At 44.5% G+C, this 27,806-nt stretch overlaps 1 protein-coding gene and 1 non-coding gene across 4 annotated transcripts; one reads left to right on the top strand and one right to left on the bottom strand.

Moving 5' to 3' along the window:
* Window positions 1-12: 12 nt before the first annotated feature.
* Window positions 13-27,587, top strand: ZBTB5 (zinc finger and BTB domain containing 5). 3 transcript variants are annotated; one of them, XM_036855173.1, is made up of 2 exons: window positions 13-1,309; window positions 22,598-25,006. In XM_036855173.1, the coding sequence occupies exon 2, from the start codon at window positions 22,602-22,604 to the stop codon at window positions 24,630-24,632; it is 2,031 nt and encodes a 676-aa protein (XP_036711068.1). In that variant the 5' UTR covers window positions 13-1,309; window positions 22,598-22,601; the 3' UTR covers window positions 24,633-25,006. The 3 variants fall into 3 exon arrangements, with proteins under 3 accessions (XP_036711068.1, XP_036711069.1, XP_036711070.1); XM_036855174.1 differs by lacking the exon at window positions 13-1,309 and adding an exon at window positions 2,535-2,695 and having other exon boundaries at window positions 22,598-24,948; XM_036855175.1 differs by lacking the exon at window positions 13-1,309 and adding an exon at window positions 25,548-27,587 and having other exon boundaries at window positions 22,461-24,646.
* Window positions 9,617-9,723, bottom strand: LOC118897624. Its single transcript, XR_005020511.1, has one exon. It is a non-coding gene; the product is annotated as a U6 spliceosomal RNA (small nuclear RNA).
* Window positions 27,588-27,806: the final 219 nt, after the last annotated feature.

Raw genomic sequence — 27,806 nt, 5'->3', positions numbered from 1 at the left:
CCCTGCCTGCCTTTGTCTCCGGAGCCACGCCGAGCTCCCGACAGCTCCCGCCGCGGAAGGCCCCTTACGGACTTCCTTGTCTCCTCTTCACCTGGGGAAGGAGGGCTTCTTTCTGCCGTCGGAGGTGCAGGGGCCGGTGTACCTCAGGGTTCGGGCTCTCCGTCCGAGCGTGCACCTGGGAGCCCGGGAGCCGCACGGACCTTGCTCTTTTCTGACACTGTCCCACCGAAGTCCGCGACTCTTCCACGTTTCCAATTCTGTTCATTGGAAGACTGGTTCTGGAGACTGCACGCTTATTAGACCTGCGGCACGGAATGCGGAGCAAAGTGCCAGACTTCTCAGGCCCCAGCCCTTGGAGACGCCGCCACCGGGACTGGACGTGGAGCGGTGTCGGACCCAACTGCCGTCAGATGGATGGCATTTTCGGTTCAGCGTCTTTAGCCTGGATTTTGGCTTAATTCAACCTAAACAGCGTCTTGGAATTTTATTTTTTTCCAAAGCCTACGAGGTGGGTACTCAACCTCGGACCCGGCGAGTGTGTGGGTCCCGCGAACGGAATTCGCATTGGAGAAGGAGGCCGGTGTCACCGAAGAGGGAGCCGGGCGCCGTGAGGGTGGGGAAATCCTTCAGGTGCAACCAGCGGTGGGACACACTACCTCGCGGGCTCGCCTCACACCTGGCTCAGACCTCAGGCAGTCGTAGTTCTGACTGGTAGAATGAGGCGGATAACCAGCTGGCCTCCACCACAGCGGGTCTGGATTGGCTTCGACACACAGTCGCTTTTCTGTAGTCCAAACCTAGAGCCGCTTAGTGATAAATCCCGCCTTAAAAGGCGTTTGATAACAGTTTTACGTGTTGTAAGGCATACGGTGATTGGTTGCAGGGCTCACGGATTCGCTCGGTAGTAAACACAGCGAGGCTCCTGGGACCGCGGATTGGTCAGTGTTCCGGGGCCGAGTAAATTCCGCCGGATTCCGCGCGCCGGCTGGCGGCGCATCTACCCTGGCCCCGCCCCCTCCGCTTCTGATTGGCTGTAGCGCGGCCGGAGGGGAGGAGGAAAGGCGTGGAGTAGGTGATCTCGTGTTGCGTCACTTCCGTTTACTGTGGGCAGCTGCCGCGGTATTCTCAGAGTGCGGCGGCGAACGGGGTGAAGCAGCCGGGGGACGAGAGGCGGGGTGGGCGGAAGGGGGAGGAAATCCCATCACTGGGGCGCCAGCCTGGACGTTCCCGCCTCCTCCGACACTGTCGGGTCCGATCGGAGAAGGATCACCGCCTCCTCCAGCGAGAAGGGGGGCGGAGTCCGGCTCAGGTGAGGCAACCCTGTCAGCGCCAGCCGTGGTGGCGCGCGCGGGCGCGCTCACGTGGAGACGGTTGAGCTCTGGGGGAGCTGGGTGGGCGGCGCGAGCAGGGTCTCGTCCAGGCGGCGGGGAGCGCGCAGACGCATACCGGTTCCCCTCCATCCCCCCACCCCCGCCTACCTTGTCAGTCTTTCTGAGGTGGTATTGTTACCCTCGGAACGGAGGGGCCAGGCGGGTGGAAGGCGTGTTCTTCTGCGCAGGCGTCCCCCGTGTCCCGACGCCAGGCTGTCTGTCCGGCCGGTGGGGCTGGGGCTCTTGCCCCCTCGGATCTGCGGGCCGGCGACGTTGGTTACTGGGATCGGGTGGGGAAGGCTTGGGACCAACAGCCTGGCGGGGTGAATAGAGGATCTGCGTGATGGGGTCGGGTGGCTCTCTCGCCCCCATCCTGGGTCTCTTTGAGCGACGAGGTTTCATTTACACCAGAGCAAGGCCGAGGCGGTCTGGAATCGGGAACCGGAGGCTGACCCTTGGAGGGGTGGAGCCAGTGTTTTGGAATGCCCCAACTTATCAGAGCACTACACTGTTTATAGGCTATTATTGAATGGCCTCTGCTTCCAGGTTTCGTGCTAGGAGCTGTGGGGGATGCAGTGGTAAGAACAGCCTTCCGCCCTCCTCCCCTTGTTTGGAGGACATGCAGATTTATACTTAAATACTAACCTTAGGCAGTGAGTTAAGGGGGGTCGAAGGTTAGTTTTTCTTCTCTTCCAGAAAAGGTCGTTTGTTAAGTCAGTGTGCATTCTGGCATCGTGGAGGGTACTGTGGAAGCTAATTTCTGAATAGGACACAAATCCTAAATATTTAGTTTGGAGGAAAAATTTTAGGTAAAGGCGCAGTGAAATCTTGAGTACTAAGTAGTATGGTTGGGTTCTGGTTAATTTTAATGAATGGAAGTAAGAAACCCTTCACCTTCGAGAACTGAAGGAGAAATATTTCCGAAATATGTTCATATACTTTTCAGTTGTAGTAGGTAGAAGATATTACATACATTAGGATCTTTCTTTAGAGGTTGAAGAGAATGCTGTGCCTTAGACATCACTGATGATTTGTTATCCTTGTAGGGGCTGTTGTGCCTTAGATAATTTTAAAAAGGTGGGCTGGGTGCCTCACCGTTTTCTGGAGAAAGTGCATTCAGTGTTGTGATTTTGGTGGTGAGGTTGATAAGCTAAAAGATTAGCGGCAGGGGAAAAAGACCAGATGGGGAGAGGAGAGAGAGAATTTCAGAGAAAAGCCCCTAAACCAAGGGAAAGCCTCCTACTATTACTTTAGTCCCCTCTGGAAATCCCAGGAAACTTGGGAAGACTGGCCTCACCATCACTGTCGGCTTGGTGACCTGCCAGGTAAGACTAACTGGTTGAGGACCTGTTCCGGGCTCTTGCGTTTTGCTAAGTAAATGAACCAGGACTTTTTAAAGAGTCCTGAAGTAAGCATGTTTTCTTGATTTGCTTTTTTTCTCCTAAAAGTTGTGTCAAAACATGGTATAGTTAGCTGGGGATACTGGCAAGCTGTATTCTGCCTATTTGAGGTGTCTAGCAAAATTCTGAAAGAGATAAGATTTGGAAGAAAAGCATCTTAGAGTGGGGTGTTTTCCTAAGCTTAGGGGTCAGTGCTCTCAAAAGAGACTTTGTCGTAAGACTATCACAAGTAGTTGAAGTTATTAAAAAAAAAATCACTTGGATACAAAATGCATGTAAATGTTTAGTATTTAAAGTATTTAGCATGAATTATGTTGAATTGGAGTTCTTTAGCATGGGTAAGACTTAAAAATAGCTTGTGTACAGTGAGAAATGACAAAGTTTGCTGTAGTGCTGACACAGAATCTTGAATCTGCCTCAGTTTCTCCTTGGAAAGGAAAAAGAAAAACCCAAGGTATTGATTCCATGTTAGTCTTCAACTTTTATTTTTTTAATATAAATTTGTTGTAAACAAATACTTTTCCTGTTTGTCAGTTTTAAGCATATGAGTTCTCTTTTACTGTACTTAACATTTCTCAAATATGGATGTTGTCTGGTAGAGCCACATTTTGTTAGTGTAGCAGGTGGGATGGAATGTAACACTACACGGCACCTTTTGTTTAAGTATGAAGTGAACTCATGCTAAAAGACCAGCTGTTTCTGAGTGAACTATTGTTCTTACAGTTGTTTTCATCATTTTCATTACTGAATAGTGGCTTTTAATCTCCAGATTCCAATTTTGGGAGGTGCCTTTCATTTGATTAATTATACATCTATTTACTAAAAGCTTTGATTTATCTTTCTGACAGCTCAGATTAGGAACTGTGTTGGAGTACTGACATTTTATTGTAGTATAGATAGATTACTGTCTTAGTATCTAAGATTATTTTATCTGTAGATAATTTTCCTTGTGATATTCTAACATACTTGAATGATAAGTTTAAGGTTCCAGTATTTCCTTGATTCTAAACCACATTTTGTTCACATTTTAATCTTGAGGACAGGATGCCATAAGTAAGCATTATACCATAGCTTAATTGGCATTGTTTTTCCTCCCCAATGTTACATGAGATAGTATTGCACTTGATAATCACTGGCATCTTAGATTTAATGAAACTTGGTACAATTAAAAGACTTTTGTATCCAACTAATTCGTTGTTAATTGTAAGCAATTAATTTTCCAAATCTGCACTCTGAAGAAAGTTTGCTATTGAAAGGAATCCTATTGGAAGTAATATTTTTTCCTTATCCAGAGGGGAATTAACGAACTGTTTTGTTTCTTTGACAAATTTTAAAGGATGATTGAGTGCTGGGTCTGCTTTTTGGAAACTGTACTTGGTGTTTTGTTACTTTGTATACTTGATAACAGTTTACAAATGCTTTATTTCCAGCTTCTTAAGTTTAAAATGATTAGGGTGAATTGTTCCCCCCTTTCTTCTGTACATGATGTTGTTAACTTGGTGTAATTGATTTTTCAGTACATCTAAATTAGTTATAATTTAAATCTACTCAGCTGCCTTCCTCTAAAAATATAAGACCTTCAATTTTGAAGGTCTTTGAAATACAAGTCCTTCTGTTTTAGTCTACAGAGAGGATATGAGGAAGGAGGACAGGGAGAAGAAAACCCACTGTTTTGGGGTTCAGTTTTGAGAGGAATGTACAGATGGTACAAAAATCTAAACACATGTAGTAACATACACTGTATTTTATTTTGAGTAGAATGTCAAAAGCAGCTCAGCAGGTGAAGTATCAGTCACTTGCTGAACACTATTGATTTGATAAATGATTCAGAAGTGAAGGAATATACTACTTTGAAAGTAAACTAGGTATAAGAAATGAATTAAATCCATTTTTCATCTTCTCTCCTGGAAAGGCACCATTAATAATTGTGTCTCCAATGCTTCAGCATGGCTTTCTTCTTGATAAAAGTTTAGTTTTTTTCCTTAAGAAATATGTATCTTGATCTGTCAGGGGTGCAAGGCAATAAAAGCTATTTTTAAAAATTGCTGAAAAGGTTGTGTGTGGTGGAGGCAACTGGGATGGGTGTCAGGCAACATTTTCTAAATAATAGAGGGAAAATATATTTAGACTTTTAAAACAGATGTTAAATTATAGTCTCAAATATATAAACAGCTAAAAGAAGCCATTGATGGATGGTTTCTATAGATTTTTGGGTACCTTTGTGAAGTTTGTATGCTCTTTAGAGCGTTAAGTGGCTACAGATGTTCTTTTATCTGGACAATCAGCTGGCTGGCTAGTCATTTTAAGTTTTAGGAAAATACCTGAGACAGGGAAATTTCTAGAACAGTTTCAGTGCAAGTGTAAAGTTTTAAATAGGATAAAGCAGTGAAGTTTGTCATAAATTATTTTGAAGTTGAAGTGCAGTGCTGTCAGACTCTCATGTAACTGACTGTCTTGGGCATGCCCACTATCAGCATTCTGCTGGTGGGCCACCACCTTGGCTGACCACCTCCCTGACAGGTTTGGGCAGACCAAGATCTTCCCCTTATTACAGGTGATCCTGCCACCAGGAATGCATTCTGTCACCCAGCCCCTCTTCTCCCCAAGGCTCTGCTCCCTGATTCTTGTTTGGCACCAGCTTCATGGAAGGCAGGGTTGGGAGGAGCCAGTGGTAAGGAGCAGTGGGAGGAGAAGGCAAAGCTTATCTTGCATCTTGCTGACCTTCTAAACTGGGGTGTGTTAGCACTGGTGAAGGCTTGGCAGTGTGGTCTGTGGTGGTGGTGGCGTGTGGCATTGGTAATAAGGGAGGATTTGAGGAAGAAAACAGAAGAAAAGCCCCTCCTGCCAGCTCTTCCAGAATCCTTGCTCTAATTTTCACTCCCTTAGCTGTTATTTTACACACCTGTCTTTTCACTCAGTTCCAATCCTTGACCCTGACCCTGCTTTTCAGCTTCATCCCCTTACTCCCTCCAATTGCCTAATCCTTATTCCTAGCCTTTGCTCACACTAGTAATTGCTTACTGTCTCTCCTCTGAATATCCTGTCATCAGCCACCGGGCCCATGTCTTCCTGGGGGCTACTCCCATTACTGCAAAGTGTTTTGTGGATGGACCTAGGATCATATCTCTTATCCTTCACTTGCTGTACTAGTTGGGTGATGTTGGCCCTAGGCATGGGGAAGACAGTCACGGCTTGATCATCATCCATAAGAGAGAATACATGTAAAATACCTACAGGACCTCGCTCTTAGTAGGCATTCAACCCTTTCATCCAACTAATTGAAGTATAGTGGTAGGTGTGGTGCAGTGTTACTTACACTGCACAGGTGCTTTGACCTGTTTGCTAACATAGTAACAGGTTAAAGGCATATTTTGTGAGTGGTCTTGTAAGGTAATATTGCTGAGAAAATGCTAAGTGATTTATTTTGCAAACTTGAGTAGCACAGTATATGTATAAATCGAAGGCTGCCTTTACGCTAAAGTCCCATTTATCCTATATTTTTAAAGAATGAGATTGCAGGGAATTCCCTGGCGATCCAGTGTTTAGGACGCCGTGCTTTCACTGCCAAGGGCCCAGGTTCAGTCCCTGGTTGGGAAACTAAGATCCTGCAAGCCACGCAGTGCGGCCAAAAACAAACAAAAAACAACAACCCCCCGAAACTGAAACAAAACAAAAAAAGAAAGAGATTCCACATACATGCACTTTCTATATATGTGAAAATTTAGGGCTAATAGCCCCAGTACGTGCTGCTGGGCCCCTTTTCTCCCTTAGTGGGTCAGCTGTCTCTTTTTGCAGCTTAATTAATTAATTAATTAAAAAAATAATTATTAAGAAAAAGACTATGTGAGGGCTTGAGGTACTTTCCTATGAGGAAATCTTTCATACATAGGCTTGGACCTTTATTTTGGATATTCTGAGACTTTTTCTTTCTGGCTTTTGGCTGATTGTAGGGATAGTTGTGACTTTCAGAAAAATGACTGTTGGGTAATATGGTGTTACATTTCAACTAAATACAAAATTCATTCAAGATAATTTACTGAGTTGTATATCAGGCACTTTGGAAGAGAGAGGGAAAACATAGTCCCTGGAGTCAACAGGAAGTTTTAGTAGAAGCATTTTGACTTTGCACTAGAATATAAGTAGGGCACTAATAACTTTTCTTATTCAAACTGAATTACGAAGTTTTAGGTCAGCTAATCCCTAGGAAATTTTTAAAAGAAATTTATGTATTTATTTATTTTGGCTGTGTTGGGTCTTTGTTGCTGTGCACGGGCTTTCTCTAGTTGCGGCGAGCGGGCTTCTCATTGCTGTGGCTTCTCTTGTTGTGGAGCATGGGCTCTAGGCACGCAGGCTTCAGTAGTTGTGTCATGCAGGCTCAGTAGTTGTGGCTCGTGGGCTCTAGAGCACAGGCTCAGTAGCTGTGGCGCACAGGCTTAGTTGCTCCACGGCATATGGGATCTTCCTAGACCAGGGCTTAAACCCGTGTCCCCTGCATTGGCAGGCGGATTCTTAACCACTGCACCACCAGGGAAGTCCAGCCCTAGGAATTTTGAACTGGAAAACAAGCTGGTAAAGTGGGAGAGCTGGAGGGTAGGGTGAGATGGTAAGGACTTCTGGCGTTAGCTTGACATCCCCAGTCATGCTCGCTTTTAGTCATTGATGGATTTCCTTTTTTTTTTTTTTTTTAAGATTTATTATTTATTTATTTTATTTATTTTTGGCTGTGTCGGGTCTTAGTTGCGGCATGCAGGATCTTTCGTTGCAGCACGTGGGCTTCTCTCTAGTTGTGGCGTGCGGGTTTTCTTTCTCTAGTTGTGGCGTGCAGGCTCCAGGGCACCGTGGGCTCTCTAGTTGAGGTGCTCGAGCTCAGTAGTTGTGGCTCGTGGGCTTAGTTGCCCCGCAGCATGTGGAATCTTAGTTCCCTGACCAGGGATCAAACCCACGTCCCCTGCATTGTAAGGCAGATTCTTTACCGCTGGACCACCAGGGAAGTCCTGATTTCCTTTTTAATACACTTAATCTGTCCAATTTCTGAGCTGCCCTGACACAGCAGAACCAGAGAGACTATAAAAATTAGTCATGCTGACAGACGTGGTAGCTGGGGTTAACCTTGGGCGCCTGTGTGCCTACCTAGTCCCACTTAGTTGGTCAGACCAGAATATGGATGAATGTTCTAGGACTCCAGGACTTGGAACCCCATCAAAAATCCTAGCCTGCTTGACTGGGACTTTGCCTAGTTTTGTTCTCTTACATTTATTTTCAGTTACGTCATCTCTACAAGTGGAGGAAAAGTTCTGTTTAGTTATTTTTCTGCTAGGGTTTTATCTAGATTAGGTATATTGAACGTTAAGAGTTCTTAGAACGTTAAGATGCTTCTTGCAGGTGTAGCCTTGCAGGTCCTGCCTGGCAGACCAGCAGCAAATCACTTGATATGTTGTAGATGATGTTTGAGTATGGGTGTACATTTCTTTATGAACTAAGTATATTATTGTAAAGCATGTGGGTAGGTCAGTATATAAGTCAAACAGTTTAAAATGTGCTATTAACTGGCTTGTTCCCCTAGAACACAAATGAACTTTTTTATTAATCTAAGTAAAACACTATTAGGAAAGTAAATCTATTGAGGAAACAGTCAACTCTTGATTATTCATGTTAATGTAATAAGCAGTGGTATAAGTGTATTTTCTTAATTATATTTAGTTTGGAAATTTCTAAAACTCTGTTCCTGCATAACAAATATTGTAGTGTACATTTGCTTTGGGTCAGACAAAGTTACAAATTGATAGATTACTTGCTGTATATCCTCCTGCCATATACACTCATAGTCACATTTTGAAATCTTTTAAAGAGACCTGGGGCTTCCCTGGTGGCACAGTGGTTGAGAATCTGCCTGCCAATGCAAGGGACACGAGTTCGAGCCCTGGTCCGGGAAGATCCCACATGCCGCGGAGCAACTAAGCCCGTGTGCCACAACTACTGAGCCTGCGCTCTAGAGCCCGTGAGCCACAACTGCTGAAGCCCGTGTGCCTAGAGCCCGTGCTCTGCAACAAGAGAAGCCACCGCAATGAGAAGCCCGCGCCCCGCAACGAAGCGTAGCCCCCACCCACTGCAACTAGAGAAAGCCCGCGTGCAGCAACGAAGACCCAATGCAGCCAAAAATAAATAAATAAATTTTTAAAAAAATTATTAAAAAAAAAAAAGAGAGACCTGAAGCTTTTTTCCTTGGTTTGAAGGCTTCAGGCAGGCAGCTTTTGGTAAAACACTTATCTTCTCAGCATGAGCTCTTTTATAGCTTTTAGACTGGATCTCTGAGTTTGCTAGAGATGCTTGTGAGTTTTGAATAACCATGATCTTGATTCATGATTCCCTTCCATCACAGTGGAGAGTGACACATTTCATACCTCTCAAACTAACTGAATTTTAAAAATACCCTTTCTAGATCCTAAACCGTTTCAAGATAGCCATGTTGTTTAGATTTTTTTAAGATTGCGATTTGAACTTCACTGTGTGACAGAGATCCAGCATGAACCAGGTTAAAGTAAAAGGGGAATTCGTTGGCTCATGCAATAGAAAGTCCTAGCGTCATGCTAACTACAGTCATGGCTGGATCCCAGGGTCTTGATGTCATCAGGACATTGTCTTTGGTATTGCTTCCTTCTTTGTTGGCTTCATTCTCAGATAGGCAAAAATTGCCACCATCAGTGTTAGACTTACATCTCTCTCACAGCTTGCAATCTGGGTGAAGAGAATATCTATTCTATTCTATTCTCTCGCTCTCTCTTTTGAAACAGTCAATCCATCATTTCTCTCCTGTAACACTGGCATTGATAAGGATCCCAGTGAGTGAAAAATACGGAATATTTCATGAATTTGCTTGTCATCCTTGCGCAGGGGCCATGCTAATCTTCTCTTTATGGTTCAAATTTTAGCATGTGTGGTGCAGAAGCGAGCACGCAGGAGATTCTTTCTTGATGGTATCAGCAAAAGTCCCCAGGGCAGACTCTAATTGCCATGGCTTGGGTCACATATCCATCTCTGAAACAATCACTGTGATCAAGGGAAGTGGTTAAGAAATTAGCCAGGCCTCTCTAGATCAGCAGGAGGAACCGAAGATCATCTGGAACTCAGAGGTTTGGGGGCAGTCTCAACTGTTCCAGCTGGACTAAGAATGGGTAGAAAGTGATTTACCCCAAAGACATTAGTAGACAGACCAAAAGAAAAAAAAAAAAAAGGTGTCCCTTGGATATAGTATTTGAATATTGATTTGTGGGGCAATGTTAACAAGTTTTACATTGTTTCAGTTATTTATTGCTATGTAACAAATCACTTGAAAGCTTAATGGCTTAAAACAACAAAAAGCATTTTATTATTATCTCTAAGAGTTCTAGGGGTTGACTGGGCTCAGCTAGCTGATTCTCTCTTAGGGTCTGTTATGTAGTCAGATTGTGAGTGGGGCTGAAGTTAACTTGAAGTCATGTCTGGAGGCACGTGTTGACTGTCAACTAGATTTCAGCTGGGCTTCCTCACAGAATGGTTTTTGGGTTCTAAGAGGAAGCCAAAAAGACCAGGTGAAAGCGGTGTCACCTTTTATGACCTAGCTCACAAGTAGTCACATAGTGTAACTTTTGCCATAGTCATAGACTTGCCTGGCTTCAAGGGGAGTGGACATAGACCCCCACCTCTTCATGAGAGGAGTGTCGATGTCAGATTGTAAGAAAACATGCAGTATGGGAGATCTTCATGTGGCTAGCCAACTTGGAAAATGCAATCTGCTATACACATTGCCTTATTTCAAGTGACCAGTTTTTATAAAGAACATGAAATATAAATTAGGCTATGCCAGTTCTTGGGTTGTCCTTATATTGACCAGTTTCTTTGTTGCCTAATCTATCACATAGTATCACCAAAAAGCTCTCCAGCATTCTTTCTCCCTTCCTAATAGCACTCTGATTTCTTAGTTGTGAATTATCTCCATCCCCTTCATGTATAATCTTGTTAGGTGGATAAATCAGCAACCAGGCTTCCACCACAGAAGGAAAAATAGATCCTTCCTCTTTCTTCCCCAGCACAATCACAGCTAGGGTGGGTGGGTCCCTAAGTTCAGCTATATTAGAAGCTCTCCCTGGAACTTTGAATCTTGAGCATGTGATGTCCATAACTGAGGGAACCATTTATTTCAGGGGCGGTAGCCCAAGGAGACGCTTCCTACTGTACCAATGTGATTGTGGATTTTGCTTCCTAGCCCTTCCAAGCTCCTGCTGTCTGGTTCTTCAGCCTCCCAAGTCTTTGAGCTCTCAGATGGCTTTCATTCAAGTAAACCAGAGTTGAGTGCTGTTGGTTGTGTACAAGGCCTTAACTGACAGACCATCATAACTACAGTTAGCTGTATTTTAATACCCAAATTAATTAAATTTCTTTAGTTATCCCAGAAAACTCAATTGAGAAAGTATGTTATGGTAAATTATTTTGTTAATGACTTGTTAAAACAGTGATTACTAACTTTTACTACAATGGGGCCTCTTAATGCTAAGTGGCCTCTTAGAATCAAAGAAAGGAATTGGGATTTCTCATTGACCTAATAATAGTTTGGGGACAGCAGTGGGGGATTGGGGATAAAACATATTAAGTATATTTACAAAAATATCCTTTACTAACAGACAGTGTCATCTGTTTATCCATATGGTTACATAGCACTTTATTCTTTAGTATCACCAAGTATACATAGCAGATACTGTCTGTGCCCTGACCAGATCCCCTTGATCCTTTTTACCGCTTCTGTGCACCAGTTATGCAGCTTTGAGTGAATCTTTGCTTCTAATGGCTTGTGTCTGTGACTCTTTTGAGGACTATCTTTGAGTGACTGACTTTGTGCATAGGCCCAGAGAGCTTGAGTTCTCCGTCTCCCTGGAGAGGTTCTTAGTTGTTGACTGACTAACGCAAGGGCTGTGAAAGACCAGTTCCCTTGCCTTGAGACGGCTCAAACTCAAGTTACTTATACTCCAGAGTTCCCCTGCTGGACCAGGCTAAAGCTGGGATTTTGCCCCAGATGGCTCCCTTGCTTGGCCACTGCTGCTTCTCTCTACTGCTTCCCATTCCCAGTTTCTCCTGGCAGCACTTCCTTGATAAGTCAGATGTACTTGAATCCTTCTGTTAGGGTCTGCTTGTGGGAAACCCTACCTAAGACAGTATGACACTAAGCCTTTTTCATATTCATAGTCTTTGGAATCACTTTGGGGCATCACAGTAATGCCCTACTGTTTCCAGTTCATTCTTGGAATACTGACTTGTGGCACTTTGGGATGGCCAGAACATATATTAACAATCACATTAGTGAGTCAGCTGCATTTCTCGTTTCATTTAACTCATGGCTCCATTTTTACCTTAATTGAGTTATGCACGTGTTACTGGATTTTTTTTTTTTTTTTTTTTTGGCTGTGTCAGGTCTTAGTTGCAGCATGCAGGATCTTTTGTTGCGGCACGTGGGCTTCCCTCTAGTTGTGGCGTGCAGGTTTTGTCTCTCTAGTTGTGGTGCACAGGCTCCAGGGCGCGTGGGCTCTGTAGTTTGTGGCACACAGGCTCTCTTGTTGAGGCGCACGGGCTCAGTAGTTGTGGTGCAAGGGTTTAGTTGCCCCACGGCATGTGGGATCTTAGTTCCCTGACCAGGGATCGAACCCTCATCTGCTGCATTGTAAGGTGGATTCTTTACCACTGGACCACCAGGGAAGTCCCTTGTTACTGGATATTAAATAGCGTCTCTTAAAAGTCAGTCAGTACACTCACAGCAGTAGGTTGCCCTTCACTATATATAACCGATCCTCACCAGTCCATTCAGAAAGATTGGTCAATATTTATTTATTTATTTATTTTCCCTGCCACGCCATGTGGCATGCAGGATCCTAGTTCCCCGACCAGGGATCAAACCCATGCCCCCTGCATTGGGAGCACCGAGTCTTAACCACTGGACCACCAGAGAAGTCCCAATATTTACAGTATTTAATTTCATTGCCTGGCATGTGATATAATAGCTATTTATCAATATTTAAAATTGCAGGGCTTCCCTGGTGGTGCAGTGGTTGAGAATCCGCCTGCCAATGCAGGGGACACGGGTTCAAGCCCTGGTCTGGGAAGATCCCACATGCCGCGGAGCAACTGGGCCCGTGAGCCACAACTACTGAGCCTGCGCGTCTGGAGCCTGTGCTCTGCAACAGGAGAGGCCGCAATGGTGAGAGGCCAGCGCACCGCGATGAAGAGTGGCCCCCGCTCGCCGCAACTAGGGAAAGCCCTCGCACAGAAACGAAGACCCAACACAACCAAAAATAAATAAATAAATAAATAAATAAGTTTATTTATTTAAAAAAAAAAAATTGCATCATAGGAAGCTTTCTATCCTAAAATGGTTTAAATAATATAGGAATTATCTTTTCCATAGCATTCAATAGATACTTCCTGTAAAACTACTTGGTGCTGATGCCTCTTCAGGGGAGAAGTAATTCTTTGGCAGCTCTTTCTAATTGTGCGCGTGGCGGTGGGGGCCAGTTATGGTCTCTTCAGGCTCTCTTTTTAGATTTTTAAAAAGAAATTTTACCAAAGATATATATGTAGTTTGCTAAGTACACATCACTTAAGGAATCAAACGGTTCCACAAGATTTTTAAGATAAATACCAGGCCCTGGCCTCCCTCCTCCCCATTTCTCTTCCCCAAGACTCCCACTTTCAACTCTTAGCTAATTCTTTTGATATTTATATACATATGTGAAAAGCCATGCTTGGAGCTTCTTAATTTTTCAGTTTAGGCATTATCTATTGACTTCCCCTTGGTTAGAGATAAGAATTTTGTTTTTTATGAGTTTGTTAATTTCTCCTTATGATTCTACTGGTTTTGCTCTGTGCATTTCAATGCACACTCCCCATTCCTCCATCCCCCAGTATAGTTAGAATTTTCATTAGATCAGCTATTCTCAAAGTATACTCCAAGGACCCATAGGGACCTCTGAGAGTTTTTCAAGGAGTCTATGAGGTCAAAGCTATTTTCATGTTGATATAAAGACTTATTTGCTTTTTTCACTCTCATTCTTTCATGAGTGTACACTCATGTATGATATTGCAAAATCCTGAATGCAGAAGCAAATATGAGAATCCAGCTATCTTCTGTTAATGCAAAAATGTAAAACAGTGCCACTCTTCTCATTATTCTTTTTGGGGGGGAGTATAGTTATTTTTCATAAAAGTTAACATGTAATTGTTTATTTTTATTTTATTTTTTAAAAATTTATTTTTGGCTGCGTTGGGTCTTTTTTTTTAATTAATTGATTATTATTTATTTTTGGCTGCATTGGGTGTTTATTGCTGCGCGTGGGCTTTCTCTAGTTGCGGCGAGTGGGGGCTACTCTTCTTGTGGTGCGTGGGCTTCTCATTGCAGTGGCTTCTCTTGTTGCAGAGCACGGACTCTAGGCGCGCGGGCTCAGCAGTTGTGGTGCACGGGCTTAGTTGCTCCATGGCATGTGGGATCTTCCCGGACCAGGGCTTGAACCCATGTCACCTGCATTGGCAGGCAGATTCTTAACCACTGCGCCACCAGGGAAGTCCCTGTAATTGTTTATTTTTATTTAAAAATTAATTAACAAACAAGTGTTTTTAAATGTTCTGTTTTAAATTCCCTAGAGCTTTAAAAAATTTACCCTAGTTCCTCATCACAGCCTATGGAAGGGCTCAATAAATGCTAGTTGAAGATGTCTGCACTGCCAGTGCACGTGTGCTACAATACCAGCTCTTTGGCCTTCTGTTATTTTGGTTCTCTCTTTCACTTTCGGGATGATCACCTCTCGCCCAAAAAAGCTATGCATTTCCAAAGCCATCTGCACATCACATACGTGGGGAGGGGCTCTAACTGTCAGAGGAATGTTACAGTGGCCGTTTGTCACTGGCAGCTGTCCAGTCTTTTTTTTTTAAAGTTTTTTTTTTTTTAATTTAATTTTATTTATTTATTTTTGGCTGTGTTGGGTCTTGTTTCTGTGTGAGGGCTTTCTCTAGTTGCGGCGAGCGGGGGCCACTCTTCATCGCGGTGCGCAGGCCTCACTATCGCGGCCTCTCTTGTTGCGAAGCACACGCTCCAGACGCACAGGCTCAGTAATTGTGGCTTACGGGCCTAGTTGCTACACGGCATGTGGGATCTTCCCAGACCAGGGCTCGAACCCATGTCCCCCGCATTGGCAGGCAGATTCTCAACCACTGCGCCATCAGGGAAGCCCCCAGTCTTTTGAACACCCCCACCTTTCCATTTGGAGAGCCTGCAAATTGTGGGTCCCATTTCCCAAGGTAGAATCATCATTACAGGGCAGATGTGAGAACTAGGTTCCCTTGGTCGTAGGTACCTGAGTGGGGTCTGGATGCAGATGTGAGCAATATGGAACAATACTGAGCATTTAGAACTACTCTGTCCAATCCAGTAGACATTAAATTAATTAAAATTAAATAAAATTAAAAGTTCATTTCCTCAGTCACACTAGCCACATTTCAAGTGCTCAGTAAACACATGTGACTAGTGGACAGCATAGCAACTATGCTGTTGATTTCTGTCATTGTAGGAAGTTGTATTGGACTGTGCTGGTCTAGAAGGTGCAATGGCAGCTCTCTTCTGGGCAGCTAATCCAGAGCAGGATCCATGGAAAGTAGAGGTAGTAGTGGCAGTAACGATTTCCACGATGTGGTTGGGTGCTCTGGGGCATTCCAGTATCACTCTCCCACCCTCCTGGAGATTTTGCGAGCTTCCTAACATCTTTTTACCATAAATCCCTTTCTCCTTAAATCAGTTGAGTGGACTGATTGTATCCAGTTAAGGGCTCTGACTTATCCTGAAGTGTTTTCTGACACTCTGGATATATTGGAAGGAACAGTTGAATAATCTAATTGGCCAGTTTTGTGGCTAAAATGAGCTTTTATATTAGTGGATTTGATTTCTATTGCTAATCTAAATGATCAGAAATTGACTGATTAAATGATACTGAGATGAAAGAATATTGCCGTTAAGGAGAAATTAGTTTGGAGTTATGTCTAAACAGATAATTCAACACAGTTACTAACTTAGAGAGTAAGTGTTTCTCCAGGTTTTTTTTTTTTTTTAAATGCATCCTCTTTTTTTAAATTTTTTTAATTTATTTTTATTTTATGGCTGTGTTGGGTCTTCATTTCTGTGTGAGGGCTTTCTCTAGTTGCGGCAAGTGGGGACCACTCTTCATCGCGGTGCGCGGACCTCTCACTATCGCGGCCTCTCTTGTTGCGGAGCACAGGCTCCAGAGGCGCAGGCTCAGTAATTGTGGCTCACGGGCCTAGTTGCTCCGCGGCATGTGGGATCTTCCCAGACCAGGGCTCGAACCCGTGTTCCCTGCATTGGCAGGCAGATTCTCAACCACTGCGCCCCCAGGGAAGCCCTGTTTCTCCAGGTTTTGATGATCATCTCTAATGTCACCATTTAGTTTCACAACTTCCAGAGCCCCTTAAGAAGAAAGGAATCCTTAGCCTTTGTACTGCCCTGATGAAGGCCTGACAATAAGGCATAGCAGGACATTTCAGGCATCCCTAAAGTGTTTTGAGAAGAGCCTGGAGAACTTGAGTTGATCTCAAGGACTGTGTCAGGGCATCTAGTGTAGGGCTGACAATCTCTAGGATGACAGGAAGTTATATGGACTGTTTACCTATTTTGCAACATTATTTAAACCTCTGTTTTTGTTGGGGTCATGTTTAGCTACCTCAGTAGTCTCTTCTCATAGGTTTCTGGGCCCTGGGAATCTCCTCAAAATGGTGCTTTTGAGACCACAATTTCCTTGCTACTTATGCCCTTTCTATAGAAAGGGGGATTGAATATTAGGAGTTTGACATTTTAGTGAATGACCTTTTGTGGAAAAGAGTGGTGGTTTCTCTAATACTCAAGATAACTGACATTACAAAAAATAAGGAGGCTGTTTTTCCTCAGATGATAATATTTCTGCTGCTTGTTGAAGAAGAAGGGCATTGGACAGAATATCATTATCCTTTCAAATTGGTATGCTCCATTAAAATACCATTTATTTGGGAAGTTAGTCTTTTATGTTCCCCTCATCTGTTAAGTCAGAATAGTAAGCCCTACCTGGCAAGGTTGTTTTGGAGATTAGAGATAATATAAATAAAAAGTACTTAACACAATGACTAGCACATAGAAGACTCTCTAACAGTAGTCACTATTGTTTTATTATTACTACTACTGTCAGCACTGCAACAGTTCTACAACATTGGTTCCAGTCTCCACAGTAGGAGAGAAAGCAATAATCTCAGTGCCTGGTGCTGCTTGCTTTAACCTAACAAGGCTCCAGTTGACATGGTCTCTTAGTTCTCAGGGTGACTCTGAGGCTGGTACAGCTTCCTGAGACAACTCCTTGTTTTATTTCTTTTGTTTCTAGAATCAGAATGTTTCTTCCCTGTTACCGCTATAAAATAATAGCCTCCTTGGAACTTGACACTTACTAGTATACGTGTTTACTTTCCAAGTCGGGGGTTATAGACTTGTGAGCAATAATTGCATTTTGTCTAATCTCCCCAAAGCCTTGAGCTCTGTGGTCCCTGATTGATTGGGTGGGGTCAGGGGCGCATGTGCTGCTACTCGCCATTGTTGGCCCTTCACTCCTGGCAGGGAATCTTGATAAAGCAAGAAGGGGGCAGCAGGAAAGTACGTGTTTTAGTGATGTATTTTGTTGTTGGAAACTCTTCAAAGGCTGAAAAAACACAGGAGGTAAAAGAATAGGCCAACATGTGGCCCCTGCTTTGAGGCATTTTACCATCCATTTGTAACTTTCCAGGTACAGCAAAGGCCTGTGCTTAATACTCTGAGCTGGCACTGTAGACCTTTGGTTTTTATGGATTTAGAGTTTGTCATTTTTGTTATTTCCCAGGGATCTTGAAGGTGTGTGTTCTGTGGTCACTTGTCATTTCACTCAGTCATGACTTGGCCTGCTCTGTAGGGCTGGGCCACGAAAGCAAGTGGGCAAGCCTGGTGCGCAGCTTGCCATCCATGTGGCCTTCTGCTTGCAGTAATCCCTGTGAAGTGCCATAATGGTACTTGTGAATTTGGAGATGTGCAAAGATCTCAGGGTGTATGCCTTTAGAATGTCAAGGATCTACCATGTTTTTTAAAATTTCATTTAATATTGGGAATTCCCTGGCGGTCCAGTGGTTAGGACTTTGTGCTTTTACTGCTGAGGGCGCGGGTTGAATCCCTGGTCAGGGAACTAAGATCCCACAAGCCACGTGGTGTGGCCAAAAAAAAAAACCCCAAAAAAATCATTTTATAAAAGTTAATATATGTATGTATTTATATTTTAGAAGCCACATAGTTCCATAAGGTTTAGAGCTAAAAAACTAGCAGTCTTCTGTCCCCCATTTTTCCCCTCCAAATTCCCCCTCCTTAGAGGCAACCACTTTCACTTGTTTTAGTTGTTTCGTCTGCTACTGAATTCTGTATTTCCAAACAGCATTCTTATATTACTATTTCTTGAGGGAGTATTTCAGACAGCATTTCTTGACTAATAAGGAAGGTGAGAATTTAACTTTCTTACACCACTTCTCCTCTGCCTCCCCCCTCCCCCCCCCCCACACGTATTGGCCTTCCCTTACCCTTCCAGTATCTCAAATTTGGCTCTGTGTTCACATTATTATGACTCTGTAAACAAAACACATAGGGTACGGCAACTAAACAACCATGTATTCTTCCTGGAGTTAATAACTCCCTTTCAGAATTCTTCTTGTTTTTTTTATGACCTATCTTCACATTTTTATGGAACTGTTAACTTCTTAGCGCTCTCAACTATGTCATGTGATCTCTCCATTCCTTTTTTTCCCGTGGGGAACTCCTTGGAGTCCCTCATCTTCCTGCTCCAGTCTGCTCCCCAGTCCTGCTGCCTAGCTCTCATTTTGGGCTTCAGCATCATCTTTCAAATTCTCTTTGCCTGTTTTCTAGGATGGGTCTCCAATTCCTATATTCTTCATCTTCCTTTTCTTGGTTTATTCCCAGCTTCCTGAAGCACAAGCTTTAATAGCTTCCTGAGAAAGGATATGTGGGACGTAGACTTTTGGGTTCTTGCTTGTCTGGAAAATGCCTTAGTCTCCCTTCATAATTGATGTTTGGCTGGGTATGGTCTAAGTTGGAAATAATTTTCTCAGAGAATTTTAAAGGAACCTTTTACCTTCCAGTATCGCTTTTGAGAAGTCTAATGCCAGTTTTATTCCTGATTCTTTGTTAACTCCCCCCACTTCAAACTTTCCAGATCTTTATCCCAGGTGTTTTAAAATGTCACTGTAATGAGCCAGGTGTGGGGATTTGTTCATTCATATTGCTGAGCACTTGGTGGACCTTTTTAGTGTGAATAAGTAACTTCTTCAGTTCTGGGAATTATTCTTTGTTGTTTATCATTCTCCCCATTTTCTGTCTTTTCTCTTTTTGTATTCAGACTTTGGGCTTCATTAATTAGTTAATTCTTTTTTTCTCTTGTTCATTCACTTTTTTTTCTCCTTTGCCTTGTCTGTGATATTTCCTCAGCCATATTATCTTCCAACCCTTCTAGTAACTTAAAATTTTTTTTGCAGTTTTAAACTTCCAATAATTTTTTTGGTTTCTGGAATATTTCTTTTCAAAAAAAATTTAAAACATTCTCTTCTTGTTTCATGGATATCGTATCTTAGCTCTCTGAGGATGTTAATTATAGGTGTTTTTCGCCCTTAGTTCTGTTTCTTCCAGATGCCTTTTTGTTTAGGGCTCTTTCATGTTGTTGCCAAAATCTTGGCTGTCTGTGCACCGTTGCTGTACAGAAATACTGAGACAGTTATGGAGGAGAAAGAGAGTGGCTTTATTCTTGGCCAGGCAAAGAGGGAACGCAGTAGGCTAGCACCTCAAGAACTGTGCTCCCCTCCCTGGGGAATAGGGAGAGGTCTTATAGTCGGGGCTCATGGTCAGGGGTATGCAATAAGGACGAAGCCAGTAACAGTCTTGCATTCTTCTTTTGCAGAGTTTCAAAAGGATGGGGTTGCTGACAAGATTAGGATGTGTGCAGGGTCTCAGATGGTTCATCTCCTAATCTCGAAGAGCTTCTCTGGTCCCTTTAATCTTGCCTCAGGTGGTTTCTTGCCTGCTCCTCCCTTGATTAGCAACTGTTCAGTTTGCCCTTTGGAACTCAGGGAAGGTAATGGAGGCTGGAGTTTTGCCTACAAGAAACAGGGGACAAAAAGGCCTCTGTGCCTGGGAGCCCCATAGAGCCGCACTCGGTTTCAGTATTAGGGATTTTTCCCCTCCAGTTTGTGGTGCTTCTACCTGACCGATTGGAAGCTGAGTGAATGGGCCTTGAGGACTGGTGGGCTTCACTGTAGGGAAGTTTGATGGGGACCCAAGTGGTCTGTTGGAGGGATTCCCTGGGTATATGAACCCTGGGCTGCTAGTCTTCTGTTGGTGGGTGGGGTGGGGGGAACGTCTTACCTTCTAGTTCGGACTTTAACTTCATGCTCCAGTTGTGGGTGTAGCAGCTCGTCCCAGCCTCCCATCCTGAGTACAGAGTTTCTCCGGTTCAGCCACCCAAGCCCAGCAGGGGACTTCGGGGCTTCTTTCCCGAAGAGGCTTTCCACACCCCCTCCCCCAACCCCTGTCAGAGGCAGGCGCCCTTTCTTTGTCTCCTGTAGCACCTTGTACTTCCTACCATAGCACTTGCAATACTTTATTGTATTTGAATGTTGATTAGTCTGTCGCCCCTGAGGGCAGAGATCGGATCTGTCTTGTTGATCATTTTATCTCTAGTGCCAGGCATGACTGTCTGTCTGCATGTGTTTGTATCCTGGGGTGTAACCATTAGATTCTGCCTCACTCCCTCCCAGAGGACCAGAGGTTCCTTTGCTGGAGAGGATAAAACAGAGTTTTAAACTTTGTGGCTCCTTCAGCTTCTACAGAGTCTGTGGGCAGAAGGCACAGAGCAGCACCACTTCGGGGGTTATTGACCCTGTTTTCTAACCACACAATGAGAGTGTGTCATGAGTACTAGTCAAGGAGTTAGACTTTGAATCAGCAGTCATGTAGTTCCTAGGAAGTGTAGCAGTTTCTTAGGAGAGGACAAGCAAGTTCTTGTTTCTGATGAGTCCAGGAGATGAAAATGTACAGATATGTAATGATTCCAAACTCGGTTTGGAAAGTGATCCACCCATAGTCCATGCGGTCTCTTCTTTATTCCCTTTTTTAATTTTAACATTTATAAAAAATTTCAAATGTACAAAAAATAAGCTTTTGAAGCAAATGCTAGACATCATGTCATTTCATCTGTAAGTATTTCAGTATGTTATCTCTTTAAAAACTACTCTTTTGAAAAAAAAAAATCAGAATGCCATTATCACACCTAAGGGGGAGAAAAACCTAGTAATTCCTTAGTATCATCAAAGATACATGTGATGTTCTAAGCAGTCGGTTGGGTTGGCTGTATAGAAGCCCTACAGGTCAAAATGGAGTCTGAGCAGATGGTTTTGGAGCTTGTTCATCTCTTGTTTTTCTTTGTCCATTATTTTTTTTGAAGTTTAATTTATTGAGCTTTATTGAGGTCTATGTACATACCATAAAATTCCTTGTTTTAAGTGTGCAGTTCAAATATTTTTAGAGAATTTGATGTGTAATCATCATAACCCAATTTTAGAACCTTTCCATCATGCCCCCAAAAGTCCCTCTTCCCACTTGCAGTCCTGCCCCGAGCCCAACCCTAGTCCCAGATAACCGATAATCTACTCTCTCTCTCTATAGCTTTACCTTTTCTGTGCCACAGGTGTGGAACTTCCATTAGATTATTTTTTTATCGAATAGACTTCCAGCCAGTCCCCTTGTCTTGACATCATCTTCACTACACTTCCCCTGGCACCTTGGCAGCCAGTTCTGAGCCTCTGGGTGGGTGGGGGCTTACATATGTCAGGTTGTTTTAGCCACTGCCAGTTTAGGATTCAGCTTTCTGGGTATGCTAAGTCAGCATGCATTCGTTTACCTGCTCACCAGCTCCCCAAATGCTATTGATATTTCTTTCCCATTCTTTTTTCCCTTGTGCGTTTTTACCTTTAAAACAACAACAAAAGCAAAAAACTTTAGGGGTGGAGAGGGTAAATGCATGAGTGCAATCTACTACCATCTATAACTGGAAATCTTCCCCACTAATACTGATTTGCCCTTATTTATTTAAGGTTGCTAAAAGGCTCTTTATAATTTCTTGGAGTTTATTTATTGTCCTCAGGGAATGCAGAACTCTGACTTCTCAGGTATAGATGTTGCATCACCCACACACTGGTCTTTTCTAACATGGACCCTAATAAGTGTTATAAGTGGGTCATGTAAGGGTGAAGGGGAGGCTGTAAACAGCCAGTAGCTGATCTGTGTGTGTGTGCAGGCTTCAAGGGCTGTTAGCCGAATCAGCATTTGCTCCTTATTGGACAGGTGTTTAGTCTGCGTGCCCACCATCAAAAACATCACGAGCTTTGAAAGGTCCAAGCTTGGCCATTCATGCCTCTCTCTTTTTTTTTAATATTTTTTTTTTGATGTGGACCATTTTTTTAGTGTTTATTGAATTTGTTACAACATTGCTTCTGTTTTATGTTTTGGTGTTTTGGATGAGAGGCATGTGGGATCTTAGCTCCCCGACCAGGGATCGAACCCGCACCCCCTGCATTGGAAGGCGAAGTCTTAACCACTGGACCGCCAGGGAAGTCCCCATGTCTCTCTTGTCGTCGCACCCTCTGTGCTCTTTGACTTAAGCTCTTCTGCATCTTCACGCTTTCTTTCTTTTTTTATAGGATCATGGATTTTCCTGGCCACTTTGAACAGATCTTCCAGCAGCTGAACTACCAGAGACTTCACGGCCAGCTCTGTGATTGTGTCATTGTAGTGGGGAACAGACATTTCAAAGCCCACCGCTCGGTACTAGCAGCATGCAGTACACATTTCCGAGCCCTGTTCTCTGTGGCAGAGGGAGATCAGACCATGAACATGATCCAGCTGGATAGCGAGGTAGTGACAGCGGAGGCCTTTGCCGCACTGATTGACATGATGTATACCTCCACGCTCATGCTGGGGGAGAGCAATGTTATGGATGTCTTATTGGCAGCCTCTCACCTGCACTTGAACTCTGTTGTTAAGGCATGTAAACATTATCTAACGACAAGGACGCTGCCCATGTCTCCCCCCAGTGAGCGCGTTCAGGAGCAGAGTGCCCGCATGCAGCGCTCCTTCATGCTGCAGCAGCTGGGACTGAGCATTGTGAGCTCAGCCCTCAATTCCAGCCAGAGTGGCGAGGAGCAGCCGGCCCCCATGAGCTCCTCGATGCGCAGTAACCTGGACCAGCGGACACCCTTCCCCATGAGACGCCTGCATAAGCGCAAGCAGTCTGCAGAGGAGCGGGCCAGACAGCGGCTCCGACCTGCCCTGGATGAGTCTGCCATCTCCGACGTTACGCCAGAGAATGGGCCGGGGGTTCATTCTCGGGAGGAGTTCTTTTCACCGGATTCTCTGAAGATCGTGGATAACCCTAAACCTGATGGGCTGACCGACACGCAGGACGACAGCGCCATCATGTTTGACCGGCCCTTTGGTGCTCAAGAAGATGCCCAGGTGCCCAGCCAGTCCGACAACAGCGCCGGCAACGTGACCCAGCTCTCCATGGCCTCCCGCGCCACTCAGGTCGAGGCTAGTTTTGAGCAGGAAGCCACAACTGAGAAAAGTGGTTTTCAGTGCGAAAACCCTGAGGCTGGCCTTGGTGAGAAGGAGCACATGAGAGTGGTGGTTAAATCTGAGCCCCTGAGCTCTCCTGAGCCTCAGGATGAAGTAAGCGACGTGACCTCCCAAGCGGAAGGCAGCGAATCGGTGGAGGTGGAGGGAGTGGTGGTCAGTGCCGAGAAGATAGACCTCAGCCCCGAGAGCAGCGACCGGAGTTTTTCAGATCCCCAGTCTAGCACTGACCGGGTAGGAGACATCCATATTTTGGAAGTCACAAATAACCTAGAACATAAATCCACTTTTAGCATTTCAAATTTTCTTAACAAGAGCAGAGGAAGTAACTTTAGTGCAAATCAGAACAATGACGATAATATCCCAAACACCACTAGTGACTGCAGGCTGGAGGGGGAGGCCCCTTATTTGTTGAGTCCAGAGGCTGGGCCTGCAGGCGGGCCCTCCTCAGCCCCTGGCTCTCACGTGGAGAACCCGTTCAGCGAGCCCACAGATGCCCACTTCGTCAGGCCTATGCAGGAAGTGATGGGCCTGCCATGTGTGCAGACCTCAGGCTACCAAGGAGGAGAACAGTTTGGGATGGATTTTTCCAGGTCTGGTTTGGGGTTGCATTCCTCCTTCTCCAGGGTAATGATGGGCTCCCCTAGAGGTGGAGCCAGTAACTTTCCATACTACCGCCGCATAGCTCCCAAAATGCCAGTGGTAACGTCTGTCAGGAGCTCACAGATCCCAGAGAACTCTGCCAGTTCCCAGCTAATGATGAACGCAGCCACATCCTCATTTGAAAATGGCCACCCTTCGCAGCCCGGCCCCCCGCAGTTGACGAGGGCATCTGCTGACGTCCTGTCAAAGTGCAAGAAGGCCTTATCGGAGCACAACGTCTTAGTCGTAGAGGGGGCTCGCAAGTATGCCTGCAAAATCTGCTGCAAGACTTTCCTGACCTTGACAGATTGCAAGAAGCACATCCGTGTTCACACAGGTGAAAAACCCTACGCCTGCCTGAAGTGCGGCAAGAGGTTCAGTCAGTCCAGCCACCTGTACAAACACTCGAAGACCACCTGCCTGCGGTGGCAGAGCAGCAACCTTCCCAGCACTTTGCTCTAACCCGACCACTTGAGGTAATGCTGAGGCCAGTATCAGGACCTAAACTAAAATCTCTTTTGGTTGGTGGTTAATGCCGTTGGGTTTGAGGCTTCAGGCTGCGAATGGTTCATGCAAATTTTGATGACTAATAAGTGGAGAATTAATAGGTGTAGTGCTTGTGCTGACATTTCTCAGTGAAATGTACGCTTTCAGAGAAGGGATCCAATCCCCGAAACCAAGTTCTTCCTTAGGGTTGAGTAATGCAGTCAGAAAGTACTTTGGAATCGATGTCATTAAAAGTGGCACATTTGACAATTAAAAATTCAAGTGCAAAAAAGTTTTTTTAGCAATTTTTGTAAAACTCTGAAGCATTTAATTAAATTTCCTATATACCTTCTGATGAGATTATATACCTGTACAGTGATGCAAGATGCACTTATGTGTAACCAGTGGCAACTTTGTGCCTGTCTAAAAGGAAGGCCCTTGAGGACATGCCTGTCTGCCAAAAATGCTTTAAAGTTTATCATGAGCTAGTCCTAGGCTTCAGAAAGTACTGTATTTTTTATTTTTGTCTGATTTGCAGTCACAGACACTGCACTTTGATGGTGCTGACACTGGGTCCAGAGCAAGCATTCTCTGGACTATTAGGTGTATATATACTTTTGAAAACATCACTGTTTGTTAGACAGATGTTTTAACAATTTTTCCTGGTTTTAAAAACAAAGTTGTAAAAGGAGTATGTACTTATAGGGAGCAACAAGTAAGGTATTGTTTCTGTATGTGCTGTTTTAGCAGTATTTTAACCAACTTGTGTTACATATGTTACAGTTCCATGTTTGGAAGTCAGAAAAGAGCTAGTGTTTGTCTTTGTTCTGATGGTGTGGAGTCTTGTTTAGTGAGATTTTTTATGGCACATTTACCCTTTGTTCCGTGCAGATTTCGGGGGCTGGTCCAGCCTGACACATCTCACCCAACGACAAACCCGTTGTCTGCTTCACTTCTTCACACTCATGCCACATATGGCATCCTTCCCTGGCCTAGGTTACTGTTTTCAGGTAAAAACTAACCAAAAGTGAAATCAACCCCCCTCCATCGTGGGGTTTTATTACTGGTCTATACTGCCGTTTTAAAGTACAGACCCTGAACTTTTGTTGTTGCCCCAACCCAATACTGAATGTTTGAAATCCAAATGCAGCAGTATTCATGGGTAAATATAAGCGGGTTGGGCAGCCCAGAGCATAGAAGTCACCAAGCAGCATCTGAGACAGTTTGAGGAGACATGTGGGTGACTGCCCTGGGCCTCCCTGGACCCCACTGCTTCTCTTCCCCAGCCCCACCTGTGGTCTTCTGACCCTGTGCCATTGGGGCTTTTGGCAGCAGCTGTTAGGCTAAGCCCTGGCTCATGAGCTTCCAGGGGAACAGCACAGGTTAATGTGTCTCTATAGAGCTCATGAAGTCAGTTTAATTCATGCATGAACATGAGTTCATTTTTTATACAGCTTTTTTAGACACAAGCCACTGTGCATAATTGAGTGAAATCCTTCAGTTCCTACCTTTGTTTAGAAAAAAAGGCAATCAGCGAGTGTTTTCTCCTCTTAATCTAGTGTATGCAGTTACACATCTGTCTGTGGATAAACTTACAATGTTCATCGCTTAGCATCTCCTATGAACTGATTCCCAGGGAGGAAAACCAAAAGGGAAACCTCTGATTCCTCTCCTTTCAGCAGATGTGGGGGAGATGGTGGAGGCTATGGGATCACCTGTGAAGTTCAGTTGTGTGTGGCAAATTGTTAGCAGTCATGTTCTGACTTGATGTGAGGAGGCTCCACATCCACCCCTCTGTGGGGACCAGTGACTCGTGAGATTAACCCTGGGAGGCAGGTGGGTCAGCGTGGAGAACGAGAGAGGCCCTTCCTGGCTTGGGAAGAGGAATCGGTGGCACCAGGAGAGCAGTGGCAGCCTTCCTCCCCCTTCCACCTTGAGGAGGAGGTGCCAGGAAGCTGCCCCCTCACCTGAGCTCCAGCTTAAGTGGACTTGCTTCGGGGCCTATCTCTGACACAGCGGCTGGAGCCCTGCCTCGCCACTGCTAAGTGGAATCTGGAATCTCTCATCTACCTCTTAGTCAATCAGTTCCTCCGTGTGAGAAGCAAGCCTGTGAGCCAGTGTCCTCGTACATGCTGTAGCACTTAAAAATAATTCAGAGGTTCCCTGGAAAACCAGTCCCAGGGGTTCTACAAATTGGTAGTTTCTACCTGAATTTTAACTGGTATTGGGTCCCTGGATTTGATTGGTTGGCCTTAATTATAGCTTGGCGTAATCATTTCTGGTGACCAAATCATAAAGTTCTATCAGGGCACCCGTGTCAGTGGTGCTATGCTGGTCAAAATTTGAGACTTTGAAATAAAAAATTTGTCATATTCATGCCTCTAACTAATTATGTGTTCTTTTTCTTCGCCTTAGGTTATTAAGGTTGAAATAAAAAAGTGAAGTAGTATTGCTTTCTCTGCTAACCCTGCTGTGACCAGTACTTTTTTTTTTAAAACCAAGCTTCCTAGAAAATACTCTCATGCTGTCAGTTAATAACAATTATTGGTCATTAGTCCCTCGTGCTTTCCCTGAGCTTTGTCTCTGAGCTGTGGACAAGGGTGATGTGTTGTTCTCACTGCAGTTTTACCCCTAGTGGGCCTGCCGAATCTTGCGCTTTCTGCTGCTCCCTTACGTGCCTCCCAGGGTGAAGACTCCACTCTCCAGTCTGGCTCAGCTGTGGGGAAGAACTGGAGCCCAGGTCCCTCAGCAGGAGCAGGGCTTTGGCAGTGCTGGTGGCCTGGCCTTAGGAGGACTGAGGTGATTAGAAAAGGGCATTCACCTGGGGAGTGAGGAGATGGACACGAGGGACAAAATATGAAGGTGCTGAAACTAATTTTAAAATAAAAATTAAGAAACCCACCTACCTTGATTAGTCTTGACCAAAAAATGAGTATTGTGACCTTACCTAGTTCTTTTTGCCATGTGTGTTTAATTTGTCCGATGGTCTAGGGAGCAGGTCCAATTGCTGCGGTCACCACAGGGCTGTGGTTGTCCTGTCCTCAGTGAGGGACACTTGAAGGCATTTTAGAGAGGATGAGGGAGGGGTAAGGTGGTTTGGACAGGCTCTAATAATTAAAATGCGTGGGGATGGGGGTGGGAAGCAGAACC

Source organism: Balaenoptera musculus, chromosome 6 (genome assembly GCF_009873245.2).
Source record: "Balaenoptera musculus isolate JJ_BM4_2016_0621 chromosome 6, mBalMus1.pri.v3, whole genome shotgun sequence".
In the NCBI taxonomy this organism is placed as follows: domain Eukaryota; kingdom Metazoa; phylum Chordata; class Mammalia; order Artiodactyla; family Balaenopteridae; genus Balaenoptera; species Balaenoptera musculus.
Note: the sequence above shows the minus strand (reverse complement) of the source record. Positions and strands in the feature narration are given on the sequence as shown.